A 14,638-nucleotide genomic window follows, 5' to 3' on the forward strand; every position below is an offset into this window, starting at 1 on the left:
CAGGAAGTGATTTGGTTCTGCTGTAACTTTCAGGTACTTCCTATAGGGTGAGTGGATGGCAACATGGAAGTACAGGTCCTGTAAGTCAAAAGCCACAAACTAGTCTTGAGCCTGAAGAGATGGAATGATGGAAGCAAACGTTACCATGCTGAATCTGAGGCTGCGCACATATTCAGTCTCTTCCGGTCTAGAACAGGATGAAGAACGCTTTCTTCGGAATAAAGAAACATAGGGAGTAGAAGCCTCTTACCCTGTACTCTTAAGAAACTTCTCCCATGCTCACAGATGAAACAAGGCCACTTCTTTTAGTAATAGCTTCTCACAAGATGCGCCCTTGAAGAGGGACTGGGAGGATAGTGGGGAGCAAGCAAAGAATGGCTACAATGTCCACCACCCACTTGTTGGCTTTATCTCTGACCACATCCAATGGAAAGGGGCAAAGTAATTTCTGATTGTCATCCCTGGGTTGGATCCTGACATGGCTCTTGATGCTCCCATCCAACCTGCTGCCTCTGGGATGGAGCCTGGTGTGCAATGGAAAAGGATGACTGCCATCCCATCTCCTGGTATATCAGTGTGTGTAATCTGGTCTGTGACTGCAGGGTACAACAGCAGGAGCTGGTACTGAAATGGCTTGGGTGTAGATCCCTAGTATCCTCAGCACTGCTCTCAAATCCTTGATGGAATGGAGTGCCTCATTTGTCTTATTGCAGAACAGCTCATTCCCTTGAAGACTAAGTCCTCTATAGTTGCCTAGACTTCTCAGAATCCCAGACAGCTGTTGCCATGAGACAGATCTTATTGTGATTGCCATGGATATGCTCTAGAAGCTGTACCAGACAAATCCATTTGCTGTCATCTGGCTCCCTTCGATAGCATCTCTGAACACTTCTCTACAGTACTGTGGCTTAAATAGGATGGAAAAATATTTTCAATAGGCCCTGGTTGTTTGTGATACAGAACTGGAGCAAGCCAGATGAATACAACTTGTGACCAAAAAGGTCCAATTTCTCAGGATCCTTATCTTTCAGAATCCCCTTAGTGGACCTGGTTTTTTCCCCTGGACCACAAGTACTGCTAGTGGACACGTGACCATGATCTGTTCCTTGACACACATGAAGGTGAACGTCAGTAGGCCCACAAAGGCCAATGTGGAAGATTAAGGGTACTGGCCAGATTGCTGTTGACTTGTCCACTGCCAGTCACACAAGTGCCCAAAATGGAACACTTCTAGAACTCCAGCTCAGATCCTTTTATGGTCTGACAGGAGAGGTTCCCTATATGATGTAAGGGAGAAGGAATGAGTTGGAAATGGTGAATAGAAGTACATCCTCTGGGAACAGAGGTCCTGCTGGGGTAAATCCAGGTCCAGGGCCTCTGGTGAGGTGCCTGTCCTGGTACTAAGGAGACAGGAGATGTCAGTACCTCCAAGGCATATCTCAGTACCCATACTGGTTCCGGTGTCAAAATCAGCGTAAGTACCACTGTCTCTTGCATGTTCTTCAGAGTCAGTACCGTGCGTCCAGCCCTCAACATCGAGGAGGATGTGGAAAATGCATCTTTGGAGGAATGTTTTAAGTCCTCCTGGAGGATGAATCCACTACACACACTGAGCTGCATTTGCACTTGGTGTGGGTCTGTTGCTTGGCACTTTGTAAAGCAGATGACATGGGTCTCCTTGTCCTGGAGTCTGTGCCAAAGCAACCAGTGCAGAGGTCACTGATGCAGATGTCAGGGTAGTCAGTGTCTTAAGTCTTGGTGCCAGTGGTCTTGGTGCCCTCTTTGATGACTTCTGGCTGGAACAAGTGGTCAGGTGCCTGCTTTCTGCAGCACTTGCTGTCGATAGTCTCCTCTATTCACATTCCATGAATCTCTCCTCTCCAGGATCAGACATGACTTTCATGGATTGCTCAAAGAGGTGTAATTTGAGCCTCGTCTCTCCACTTTCAAGTGTGGGCCAAGAAGGAATGACAGACTGAGCATCTGTTGGGGATGTGCCCCTCCCAAGGCAGAAAAGTCATCGGCTATGCCTGCCAATTAAGAGCACAAGATCATTTCACAGTGGACAGAGCTAAACCCATAGGGGTTAAAAATCCACCATGACGACTGCTAGCATGAAATGCCTCAACGCTCAGTGGGGTCACCACCTGGGTTTCATTTAAATTTTTTGGAACATCCAAATCAGTTAGAAACATGGAATTGAAGAGGGTTTTCTTCATAATATAATTTGAAGTGAATTTGAAGCTCAAGGAAGAATACCAGGTCGGACATTTGCCAGGTTCTGTCTTGTTGGCATACATGGTAAGAGGGAACTGAGGGAGTGTCGCAGCCAATCCACCCTTTAAGCCCTCACATGAGAGCATGAAGAGACACAGGACATGTATGGCCCAGACACTGTTACTCCGAAAAGATTCCAAGCTCACTTGCATAGGCATGTGCACCTTCAGAGAGATCCAAACTGATACAAAGAACTGTTTAATACTGAACTCAAATTTTAGAAGGCAACGCAATAAGTAAGGATATGCATCAGTCATAGAAGATATCACAAATATTTTAACTAGGAAGAACCAAAACGCAGTTTTCAGATTTGGATCAGGTTTAGGCCAGTACCTGGGGTTCAGATTAGTGGCCAAACCACTGCTAGTATACAGATTTGGTGGTCACAAAAATCATAAAACATTGTGTCATATGGTCTTAATAAAAATCTGTTTAAACTATAGAATAAAATTCAGCATAAAACTGAATCCCTCTGTTACCTGCATAAAGTGTAATCTAGTTAATTAACAACCTTCCAGGACTGAAAAAAATTATAAATAAATTAAAGTTAGCAATACAGAAACATTCATATTAAAAATGCACAAATCATTTTTTCATAGTCAGACTTCTCTGTAACGTAAACAGCTGAAACATGAAGGGACAATGTCAAACTTGGGTATGAAACTAGTCTGATCGCTGTAGTTCATGTCATGCTATCTAGGTATTTATACCAGGCTCAATTAATAAATTACCAATAATTCTACTTCCAAGTGTAGCATCACTTTTTCCCCTGCCTTCCTTCTTTCCCTTCTGCATTTGCCATAAAATCAGTTTTGCTTGTTAAAAACTCAAGTGTCTCTGACTTCCACTGTTTTGTTATTTTTATAGTGCTTAACCCTGGACACTGCTTTGCACTTTTATTTGAAAAATATAACCTGAAACAAAAATTCTTCAGAATCATTTACTATTTTTCTAATTAGCTGATTTTTTTTCATCTGTCTGAGGGATAGATAGCAAAGGCTAAAGCCAGAAATAGCATGAATATGCACTACACAAGTTTTTTCAGACATCTCTACCAATGAATCTTAATCTTGATTTACAGCAACCCTATTGTACTAGACTACGTTTTTTTTTCTAAGAAAAGCAATTATGTCAAAATGTACCAAATTATTTTAATTCTATTTTCATAATTCTCTATCCTTAAAACTACTCCTTTCCTTTACTTTAAATCCACTCACTGTTGTAAGCTGCTGCTGCTGCTAGCCTCTGGCTGTAACATGCTGTGATGAATTGGTCCTGAGGAGTCAGCATTTCCTGACAGCGAATTGGACAAGACAGGGGAAGAGAAAAATGAAAACGAAGAGGGACAATGACCAATGGCAAAAGGGGCAGGGAGCAACTACCAATGTTTATCAACTAATAGTCCCATCAGCTTTATATGACATGCAAACATAATGAACATATTCATATAATTGCTGTACGTAGGACAGATAGCTAAATCTCAATTTTCCTAAAGTTACCTGCCATGAAAGCCAAAAATTTAAAGGTAGGACTAATTCTTATCAGTGTGGGAGTGAATAGCACAGACTAATGGAAGTATGTCTCTTGACTTACTACAACGAGCAGGTCTCTTCTTTCGTGGACTTTCCACATCTTCCATGTCTGTTCCAGTGCTTTCCTCTGTTGTGGCTGCTGCTGATGCCGCTGCCTTTCTTTTCTTCTGTAAAAAAGAAAAGAAAGTGGTTGAGACAACAGCAGAAATTCCACATAGACTGACTAAAGAAGAGTGAGGTAGAAGCTATTTACATGTGTTACTCCATGGTTCTAAGTCATTTGTCCCACAATCTCCATAACACCTGATCTGAACATTCACTATACTCTATATGCAGAAGGCAAATGACTCAAAAATATTAATCTAAAAGTTAGACACAGTACTGATTACAATATACAATTTTAAACAGTTCAGTTTTAGCTTTCCACAAAAAGCTATTTGTTTACATTTTAAGAATGTTTTTATTTTAAATTATAACAATCCACATTTCTAAATCAAGGCCTCTCTAATTTTAGTTATTAAATTTAAATTTAATAATTATCAAAGGATCAATCTATCCTAAAATACAGAAAAATGTTCTTACCCAACATTAAAAATTAATTATATTTTTGGTAATTAACATATACCATATTAAGTCGAACTTTATCTGAAACCAAAGGCTTAAAGCCTTTTTTTGCACAGCTAAAAAGTATCTACACCCACAGACAGCACATTATTTTTTCCTAATGGCAACTATAGGTTCTCTTCCAAGGAGAGCTACAAGGGAATGCTGAACTCTATTCAAGACACATTATCTTAAAATTTGTGGATATATAAAACTTATCTGTGTATTACAATTAATCCCACTGTTGCAAAGTATTCTTAAGGTGGCTATGGAACCTTTCTTTAAAAAAAAAAATCACATCATTTTGCAAAGGATGTGTTGGCCCATATACATAACTTTGCTAAACATTGGGAAAGTTTAACTTGCTTTTTTACTAACTGAATAAGAATGTACTGCTTTACTAAAATATCTTTAAAAGTGTTACAACTTCACATAGTTGATAGGAGAAGGGGAGAGCACATTACATCTTTCTTTTCCAAAGTGTTGCTTCATGATTACTATCTAAACCCTGCTGGGCTGAACAGATTGGTTCGATAATTACATACAATAACTGCAGTGGGCAGGTAACCCTCAGCTGGCACAGGGCAGCTCCCCTGTGAGAACTTCCATATGCAAACTGCACTGATGGAGTGCATTAGGTACATCTTTCCTGCCGGTGCACAGGCCTGATTAACGCCAGCCAAGACTCCAAGGTTAGCATGTCAGCAGATTTGTGATGCATTAGGCAGGAATAAACACAGACACTTTTGTTCGTTCTGACCAAAATTAAGGAGGAATATTTCAGCACTGTATTGCCTTTATACAGGAGATAATGCATTCCCCCTGATTGTACTGTGAGAGATTTTAAATGCTCATCGTAAAAACAGATATCAATTACGTTCTACACAAAAGCAAAGTACATTTATCTTTTTTCCAAGATTATTTAATAAAAAAAGATTTCAATCTTGATGCAGGTGAATCACATGGCAACAGAAATCAGGCAGTATTCATCTCACAAAAGCAACACCTGTGTGTTTGAAACAGAATGTGAGAAGGAAGTATGAATCACTGTAACCCATATTTCCACTGTTTATTTTCCAACAATTATGGAGTGCTGTCAGTGTGCTATGCACGGAAAAACATAAGACATGGCCCTTACTCCAAGGAGTTTAGTTTAACAGTTACAGAGGCTTCCTATGGAATATAATGTTGGTATCTTCTTGTTATGCTAGAGCTTGTGCACAGAACAGAGCAATTATGCAGTGATCTGCTTCTGTCTTCCACTCCCAGCTTCTGGTAATCTGAGATTGAGGGTCACCCCGAACATGAGCTTGCAACCCTGACTATTTTGACTAACAGACATTGATGGATCTATCTTGCATGAATTTATCCAGTTCTTTTTTGAACCATTTATACTTTTGGCCACCATAACCCACAGGTTAGCTGTGCATTGCTTGAAAAAGTACTTCCTCTTATGTGTATTAAATCTGCTGTCTATTAATTTCATCGGGTGACCTCTGGTTTTTGTATTGTGCGAAAGGGTAAATAACTTCTCTGTTCACTTTTTCCAGACCATGCATGATTTTATACACCTATCATATCCTGCTTTAGCTCTCTTTTCTAAACTGTGAGCACACCATGGATTTATAGTGGCATTACAATATTTTCAATCCCTTTCCCAATAGTTCCTAACATACTGTTAGTCTTTTTGGACTGCTGCAACACATTGAGCGGAATTTTTGAGAGAACCATCCAGGGTAATGCCAAGATGAATGGTAACAGCTAATTTAGAACCCATCATTGTGTATGTATAGATGGCATTATTTTTTCCCCTAATGTGCATAACTTTACACTTATCAATACTGAATTTCATCTGCGTTTTGTTGCCCAGTCGCCCAGTTTTGTGAGATCCCTCCGACTCCTTGCAGTCTGCTTTGGACTTAAATATCTTGTTAGTTTTTGTGTCTTTAGCAAGTTGCTTCTCAAATTCTCTCATTGTCTGCCTTATTATACTTTTAAATTTTACTTGCCAGAGTTTGTGCACCTTCTTCATTAGGATTTGACTTCAAAATTTTAAAGGATGCCTTTTAGCCTATAATGGCCTCCATTACTCTGCTGTTCAGCAATTGTGGCATTCTTTTGGTCCTCCTACCATCTTTTTACATTTGGAATACATTTGGTCTGAGCCTCTATGTTTTTAAGTAGTCTCCATGATGTTTGAAGGCATTTTACCCTTGTGACTCCTATTTTTAATTTCCATTTAAGAAGCGTCCTTCTTGTGTAAGTTCCATTTTTAAAGTTAAATTTCACTATTTGTTTTTGGTACTTTCCTCCCTAGAAGGATGCTAAATTTAATTACCATATATACTCGATCATAAGTTGGTTTGTTCATAAGCCAACCCCCTCCCCCCAAGATGGATAAGTAAAAATGGAAAAATGTTATAAACCGTTCATAAACTGACCCTATAATTCAGGGGTCAGCAAACTTTGGCTCCCAGGCCATCAGGATAAGCCGCTGGTGGGCTGAGATAGTTTTTTTTTTTTACCTCGAGCATCCACAGGCATGGAGGTAAACCTAAGTAAACAAAGTGTCGCGGCATGCCAGCTGCTTACCCTGATGGAGTCAACATTTTTATCAATTATTTGTTTATAAGTCACTGTTTTATTAGCTTTAACATACTATTTCACTACAATGAAGTGAAAAATTCTTACACTTCTGCTGTAAGTTGATTTAGAAATATGTTACTGATTAAAATTACATTGTATGACATAGGGCTGTACAAAATACAAACAAACAATGATGTTTCAATACCTATGTTTAAATACCTAGGCCCATCTCTCAATCACAGAAATGTAGGGCTGAAAGGGACTTGAGGGGTCATCTAGTCCAGGCTCCTGCACTGAGGCAGGATCAAGTAAACCTAGACCATCCCTGACAGGTGTTTGTCCAACCTGTTCTTAAAAACCTCCAATGATGGGAATTCCCCAGCATCCCTTGGAAACCTATTCCAGTGCTTAACTACCCTGATAGTTAGGAAGTTTTTCCTGATATCTAACCTAAACCACCCTAGCTGCAGATTAAACCCATTACTTCTGGTCCTATCTTCACCAGACATGCAGAACAATTGACCAAAGTCCTCTTTATACCAGCCCTTACTATATTTGAAGACTGTTACCAGGTCCCCACCCCAAGTCTTCTTTTCTCAAGACTAAATATGCCCTGGTTGTGTTTTGTTTTTTTTTAAACCTTTCCTCATAGAAGGATTAGAAAACCTGACCCATCATTCTTGCTGCTCTCCTCTGGACTCTCTCCAATTTATCCACATCTCTCCTAAAGTGTGGCACCCAGAACTAGATGCAGTACTCCAGCTGAGGTCTCACCAGTACAGAATAAAAACAGGACATTTACAAGCCAGGTCTTACACACAGCACTCTTGTTAATACTCCCCAGAATATTAGCTTTTTCCGCAACTGCATCACATTGACTCTTATGCAATTTGTGATCCACTATAATCTGCACATCCTTTTCAGTACTACCACCTAACTAGTTATTCCTCTTTCTGTAATTATGCATATGAATTTTCCTTCCTAAGTGTAGTACTTTCAACTTGTATTTACTGAATTTCAACTTGTTGAATTCAAACTAATTCTCCAGTTTGTCAGGCTCATTTTGAATTCTAATCCTGTCCTCCCAAGTGCTAGCAACCTTTCCCAGTTTTGTGTCATCCATAAATATTATAAGCATACTCTCCACTCCATTATCCAAGTCTTAATGAAAATATTGACTAATACCGGACCAAGGATGGACCTCTGCAGGACCCAACCTGCTACCTCTCTCCAGTTTGACAGCAAACCATTTATAACTACTCTTTGAATACAAAAAGAACAGGCGTCCTTGTGACACTTTATAGACTAGCAAATTTATTTGAGCATAAGCTTTTGTGGGCTACAGCCCACTTCAGCAGATGCATAGAATGGAATATATAGTAAGTAGATATACACACACACACACACACACACAATGAAAATGTGGAAGCTGCCATACCAACTCTAAGAGGCTAATTAATTAAGATGAGCTATTATCAGCAGGAGGAAAAAAAACTTTTGAAGTGATAATTAAGATGGCCCATTTCAGACAGTTGACAAAAAGGTGAGGATACGTAACATGGGGAAATAGATTCAATTTGAGTAATGATCCAGCCACTCCCAGTCTCTATTTAAGCCAAAGTTAATGATATCTAGTTTGCATATCAATTCAAGTTCAGCAGTTTCTTGTTGGAGTCTGTTTTTGAAGCTTTTCTGTTGCAAAATTGCCACCTTTAAGTCGGTTACTGAGTGACCAGAGAGGCTGAAGTGTTCTCCTACTGGTTTTTGAATGTTATGATTCCTGATGTCAGATTTGTGTCCATTTATTCTTTTGCGTAGAGAGTGTCCGGTTTGGCCAAAGTACATGGCAGAGGGGCACTGCTGGCACATGATGGCATATATCACATTGGTAGATGTGCACGTGAACGAGCCCCTGATGGCGTGGCTGATGTGATTAGTCCTATGATGGTGTCACTTGAATCGATATGTGGACAGAGTTGGCATCGGGCTTTGTTGCAAGGATAGGTTCCTGGGTTAGTATTTGTTGTGTGGTTGCTGGTGAGTATTTGCTTCAGGTTGGGGGACTGTCTGTAAGCGACGACTGGTCTGTCTTCCAAGATCTATGAGAGTGAGGGATTATCTTTCAGGATAGGTTTTAGATCTTTGATGATGTGCTGGAGAGGTTTTAGTTGGGAGCTGAAGGTGACAGCTAGTAGCATTCTGTTATTTTCTTTGTTGGGCCTGTCCTGTAGTAGGTAACTTCTGGGTACTCTTCTGGCTCTGTCAATTTGTTTTTTCACTTCAGCAGGTGGGTATTGTAGTTTTAAGAATGCTTGATAGAGATCCTTTAGGTGTTTGTCTCTGTCTGAGGGACTGGAGCAAATGTGGTTGTATCATAGAGCTTGGTTGTAGACAATGGATCGTGTGGTGTGCCCTGGATGGAAGCTGGAGGCATGTAGGTAAGTATAGTGGTCAGTAGGTTTCCGGTATAGGGTGGTGTTTATGTGACCATCGCTTATTAGCACAGTACTGTCCAGGAAATGGACCGCTTGTGTGGATTGGTCTAGGCTGAGGTTGATGGTGGGATGGAAATTGTTGAAATCATGGTGGAATTCCTCAAGGGCTTCTTTTCCATGGGTCCAGATGATGAAGATGTCATCAATGTAGTGCAAGCAGAGTAGGGGCGTTAGGGGACGAGAGCTAAGGAAGCGTTGTTCTAAGTCAGCCATAAAAATGTTGGCATACTGTGGGACCATGCGGGTACCCATAGCAGTGCCACTGACTTGAAGGTATATATTGTCCCCAAATGTGAAACAGTTGTGGCCACACTGGCTAATGAGAATGCAACATGGGACTGTGTCAAAAGCCTTATTAAATCAAGATATATGTTTACTGCTCCCCCTACCCAGGCTATAACCCTGTCAAAGAAGGAAATTAGGTTGGTTTGGCATGATTCATTCTCTACAAATCCATGTTGGCTATTACATATAACCCAATTATCTTCTATTAAACAATCAATCTGTAAGCATCTGATCTGTTCCAGTATCTTACCAGGTACCAAAGTTAGGATGACTGGCCTATAATTCCCTGGGCCTTCTTTGTTCCCCCCTTTTAAGGAGAGATATTATGTATGCCCTTCTCCAGTCCCCTGGGATCTTACCTATCCTTCATGAATTCTCAAAGATAACTGCTAACAGTCCAAGATTGTTTCAGTTTGTTCCTTAAGTATCATAGGGTGATTTCATCAGGCCCTGCCAACTTCAATATATCTCATTTATCTAAATACACTTAAACCTGTTCGTTCCCTATTTTGGGTTGAATTTTTTCCCCATTGTTGTTAGTACTGTGTTGAGTATCCGGCCACCACTAGCCTCTTTAGTGAAGACAGAAGCAAAATAGGCATTAAACACTTCAGCTTTCATGTCATATTCTATGACCCTCTTATTGTCTTTTATGTCCCTTGCTAGATGGAACTTGTTTTGAGCCTCAGCCTTTCTGATTTTATCGCTACATGCTTGTGCTATTTTTTTGTATTTCTAAGCAATTTGTCCATGTTTCCACAGTTTGTAGGACTCCTTTCTGATTTTCTGGTGATTAAAGAGCTCCTAAAGGAGCCATATTGGCCTCTTATTATTCTTATCTTTCTTTTGCTTGGGATAGTTTGCTGTTGCACATTTAATCTCCTTGAGAAACTTCCAGATCTTCTCAACTACTTTATCCCTCAGATTTTCTTCCCATAGGACTGTACATACTTATGTACGTAGCTCTGAGTTGTTGAAGTCTGCTTTTTCGAAGTCCATTGTCCCTATTCTGCTTCTCTCACTCCTTTCTTTCCTTAGAGTTTTTACATATATTATTTCATGACCAGTTTCACCCAAATTGCCTTTAACCTTCAGCTTTGCAACCAATTCCTCCTTGTTAGTGAGGATCAAGTCTAAAATGTGTCTCCTAGTTACTTGCCTTTGTCTATCAAGTTTTGTCCTATACAGGCAGTAACAGTAATGCTTATTTGATAACCTAGCTTAAATTTTAGTTATATTAATACCTCAGTATCATTCTTCATAACGTATTCCACATTTTAACTTTTCCCCAAAAAATTAGGGGGCAGTTTTCATGAAATGATGAAATAAATTTGCCAGAGGGCTTTCTGCATATGTATAGTACTATAGCTTTCACTAAGAACTGGTCCCACTAGCATGTTTCTTCTGTATAAACATCCACACAGATTCCACACAAGCAGTTGCCTACTGACAATGGGAAATCACTATTTACCTATAAAGTTAATATGCTAGGATCCTTTTCTGAAATGTGTGAATTATAAAATCTCCTCCATGGTGTAAGTATGATTGTACATTTTACTAATTGGAAAGAGCTACTTGTGCAAATGTTCTGCACAACAAGGTTCCATATGTGAGAGAAAATTTACAGTACAGTCTACTTAAATACAAGTACCTCTGGAAGTATTAGATTTTTGTTGGTAAACATCGATTTCATCATACACGTACAAACAAAAGTATTTCCATTGATAATACTCTAAATGTACAGATAAGCAAAGAAAAATGTTGCTTGAGAACTTAGGAGTTTGATTTACGGATATTTACTTTGGATCTTCTGACATGTGATGCTGACAATTTATATTTTAATATTATAAAGTTAACTTGCTGAATCCCAATATCTACTATCATTAAATAATTGTCTGACCCTCCCTCAGTTTCCCAACTGTGAAAATTTAAATTGATAAAATAAATACTTAAAAACAAGCATTGCTATATACATCAAAATTATAGTAAAACAAAATCTGCCATGCCTAAATAAAAAGATTAATATACCCCTAATCTAGTACTATACTAATTGTAAAAAACCACCTTTTTGTTCAGTGTCTAGCACAATGGGGCCCTGGGTCCATGGCTGGGTCTCCTAGGTGCTATGATAATACAAATAATAATACTGTACACAATACCTGAATTTCAGTAGCAAATTGATGGCATAAGGATGTTCATTTAAAAGTAAGTATTTAGATCTAGTTATGTAAGGTAAGAAACCTGAAATGAAACCAAAAGGTAACTAGACTTCTGATTTTACCTCACACTTTGGCCCATCTGGAATTTTTTAGACTCTTGAAAAAAATGTGTAAATTAACTGCAATGTTCATCTGTTCAAATGTCATTACAACTAAATATACATTCTCTTTCCCAAGGTATTATTTACTGCATGTGAAAGTATACCTGCTAACATTGTGCTATATTAAAAACTTTCAGAGCAATTAGTTAAATTAAAATTAGCCCACGTGTCTGCTTATGAAATATGGTGTAAAGCTAACAAACATTTGAGACTAACTTTCCTTTTTCCTTACTTTCCTATCTGGGCTAATTATAACATCCATTTTCCATATCATTTTATTTAATTCTTTTATTTAGTTTAAAACAAGATCCATTAAAAGCTGATTTTAAAAGTAAAAAGAAACAACCTTTTGTACAGGCTTGGTTCGCAAATCTCCATTCTCTGAAAAACTGAAGTCCAGTATGCCATCATCCTTTTGCCCAATAGCCTTAAGACCTTGCAAAAGTATTTCTCGGAAATGCTGATAAAGAGGTTTCTCTTCGTAGCTCAATAACTTCACCTTTTCCATGTACTTGGCTATTTCATCTGAGGGAATGGTACGTAAAATTAATTTCTATTTAAAGCAGTTGGTAATCAATAGGTTTTACCAAAAAATGTGAGAATTATGTATACACCCTTTTTGGGATTCTTTGATATGGATATTTAAATATAATTATAGCTGTTTAATACAGCATATTTTAGAAATAAGAAAAAATCATCCCAGGGCTCATTAACAAATTATCACAGCACCACTTTTCTACATTCATTACAATGAAGGAAATATTCAGCCTTTAAAAACTATTTTTGAATATGCTTATCTCCTCTACAGTGAGCCTTTTATTCAACTGGTATTTCTTCCCTGCATTTAAGATGATCTACTACAGGTGAAATAAGAGCCTGAGCCCAGAACTTTGCCAGGTAAGTTAAGGAGAAATTATTTTTCATGTATTTTATTTTAATCAAAGGCCGGGACTTCTCATCATTTCACCTTTACAACTATAGTTGCTAAAATACTAATAAGCATGAAACAATCCTGTATTGACAATTAGGATTGGGTGACCCAAGAGAATTTTTCCATTTCTAATCTCTGCAAAAAAGCATGTATAGTTAATGTCAGGACTTTGAAAATCTGCTAGCCAACTCTCATATAGCGAGTCACGAGCTTTCTCAGACAAGTGTTTCTTTAGAATCTAAATTTATTACAAAAATTAATTTCTAATCCTTACAGTTGTGAAGATGTTTCCAAATAGAAATGAGTGTGAGCCAGTGCAATGCTATCTTCCAGTCTGCAGACTAAACTAGTGACTACTACTGTTCACACCTTTCCTATAACGGAAAGAAAACTTACTTGTCTTGTAAATTTAATTACTACTATTCAAAACATTGGTCAGTTTCACTTTACTGCTGTTTGGGAAGGCAGAAGCAGAGGCAGGTACTGGCTCTAGTCACTGGGGAGAACTTAAAGGGTATGTCTACACAGCAGCTAGGAGGTATAAGAGTAGACAGACTCGCATTAGCATGCTAAAAATAGCAGTGAACACTACCACATAGGTGCAACCTAGCCAACCACTGTGGCCTGGCCCAAGCCGCTGTGGATGCTGCAACATCCACACTGCTATTTTTAGCATGCTAGCTCAAGCTAAGCTAGCATGAGTCTGTCCATCCATGCTGGGAATCACACCTCCTAGCTGCAAGTGCAGATATAGCCAAAGATGTGTTAGGAGGAACAGAATATTAGAGATACCTCTCCCAGATGGACTACATGCTGACAACAATCCGACACCCACTCAATCTTTCCAAGCAGCTGAATTGTCATCTGTCTATGTTTGTATTCAGCTCAATACAGAAGAAATTACTACACATACCCAAATATTACAGTAGTTACTGCCACATGAAAATGGGAATTTCAGATATGCTGTGAGTGCATTCCTGGCCTAACTGAGTAATCTACCTAAACCCTATTAAAGTTAGCTGTTGTATGGTAGAGGTGGCCAGTCAGGTTTCTTTGAAGAATGAATCATTAATGCTTTATTTCAATGTGCTTCATATTTTTTGAGAGACTAAGGATTAAATGTTTGTCTATTAGAATAAAACCCCAAGAACTAATATTTTAAAAAGCTCTTCCCACCTGGTTTTTCTGTCTCAGGAAAGCACTTGTTCATCAAATCTGTAATATTCTCACTATACCTGAGAAATAAAAGTGGAAGAATCAATACTTTAGACTGTGGATAAATTATATTTAATAACAATTGCGGAACAGTTTGTTCATTCACAGGTGATCTATATTTCTTTTAAAACCATCGTATTAAAGCATTAAAACAAGAATTTTTTTAAATATTGACATGTAAATAAAAATAGTTTTAATATTGTATAACCCTTTTCTTACAGTCATTTTGTTTTGATTCTGTTACCTTTTACACTTGTCTAGCGATCACAGCAAGAAACTGGAAAATTGGAAGCCTCAGTTTTGTTTCTATCAAGGTAACTGGCTCCTTACATGACAATATCTGTGCTAGAGTCTTCCTTTCTATGAAAGGGGAATACTTATCCACATTTGTAAA

General features: G+C 38.6%; 1 protein-coding gene across 3 annotated transcripts in view; it reads right to left on the minus strand.

Moving 5' to 3' along the window:
* The window catches only part of VRK1 (VRK serine/threonine kinase 1), a 68,312-nt gene that overhangs the window by 9,976 nt on the left and 43,698 nt on the right, over window positions 1-14,638 (minus strand). For 2 of the 3 annotated variants that reach the window (XM_045016352.1, XM_045016350.1), the window contains exons 10-13: window positions 14,206-14,264; window positions 12,445-12,623; window positions 3,871-3,976; window positions 3,495-3,570 (exon numbers count right to left, since the gene is read on the minus strand). In XM_045016352.1, coding sequence (XP_044872287.1) covers window positions 3,495-3,570; window positions 3,871-3,976; window positions 12,445-12,623; window positions 14,206-14,264 — 420 coding nt within the window. The remainder of the gene's footprint in view (window positions 1-3,494; window positions 3,571-3,870; window positions 3,977-12,444; window positions 12,624-14,205; window positions 14,265-14,638) is intronic. The other variant, XM_045016353.1, reaches the window with a different exon arrangement.

This window comes from Mauremys mutica, chromosome 4 (genome assembly GCF_020497125.1).
Source record: "Mauremys mutica isolate MM-2020 ecotype Southern chromosome 4, ASM2049712v1, whole genome shotgun sequence".
In the NCBI taxonomy this organism is placed as follows: Eukaryota; Metazoa; Chordata; order Testudines; family Geoemydidae; genus Mauremys; species Mauremys mutica.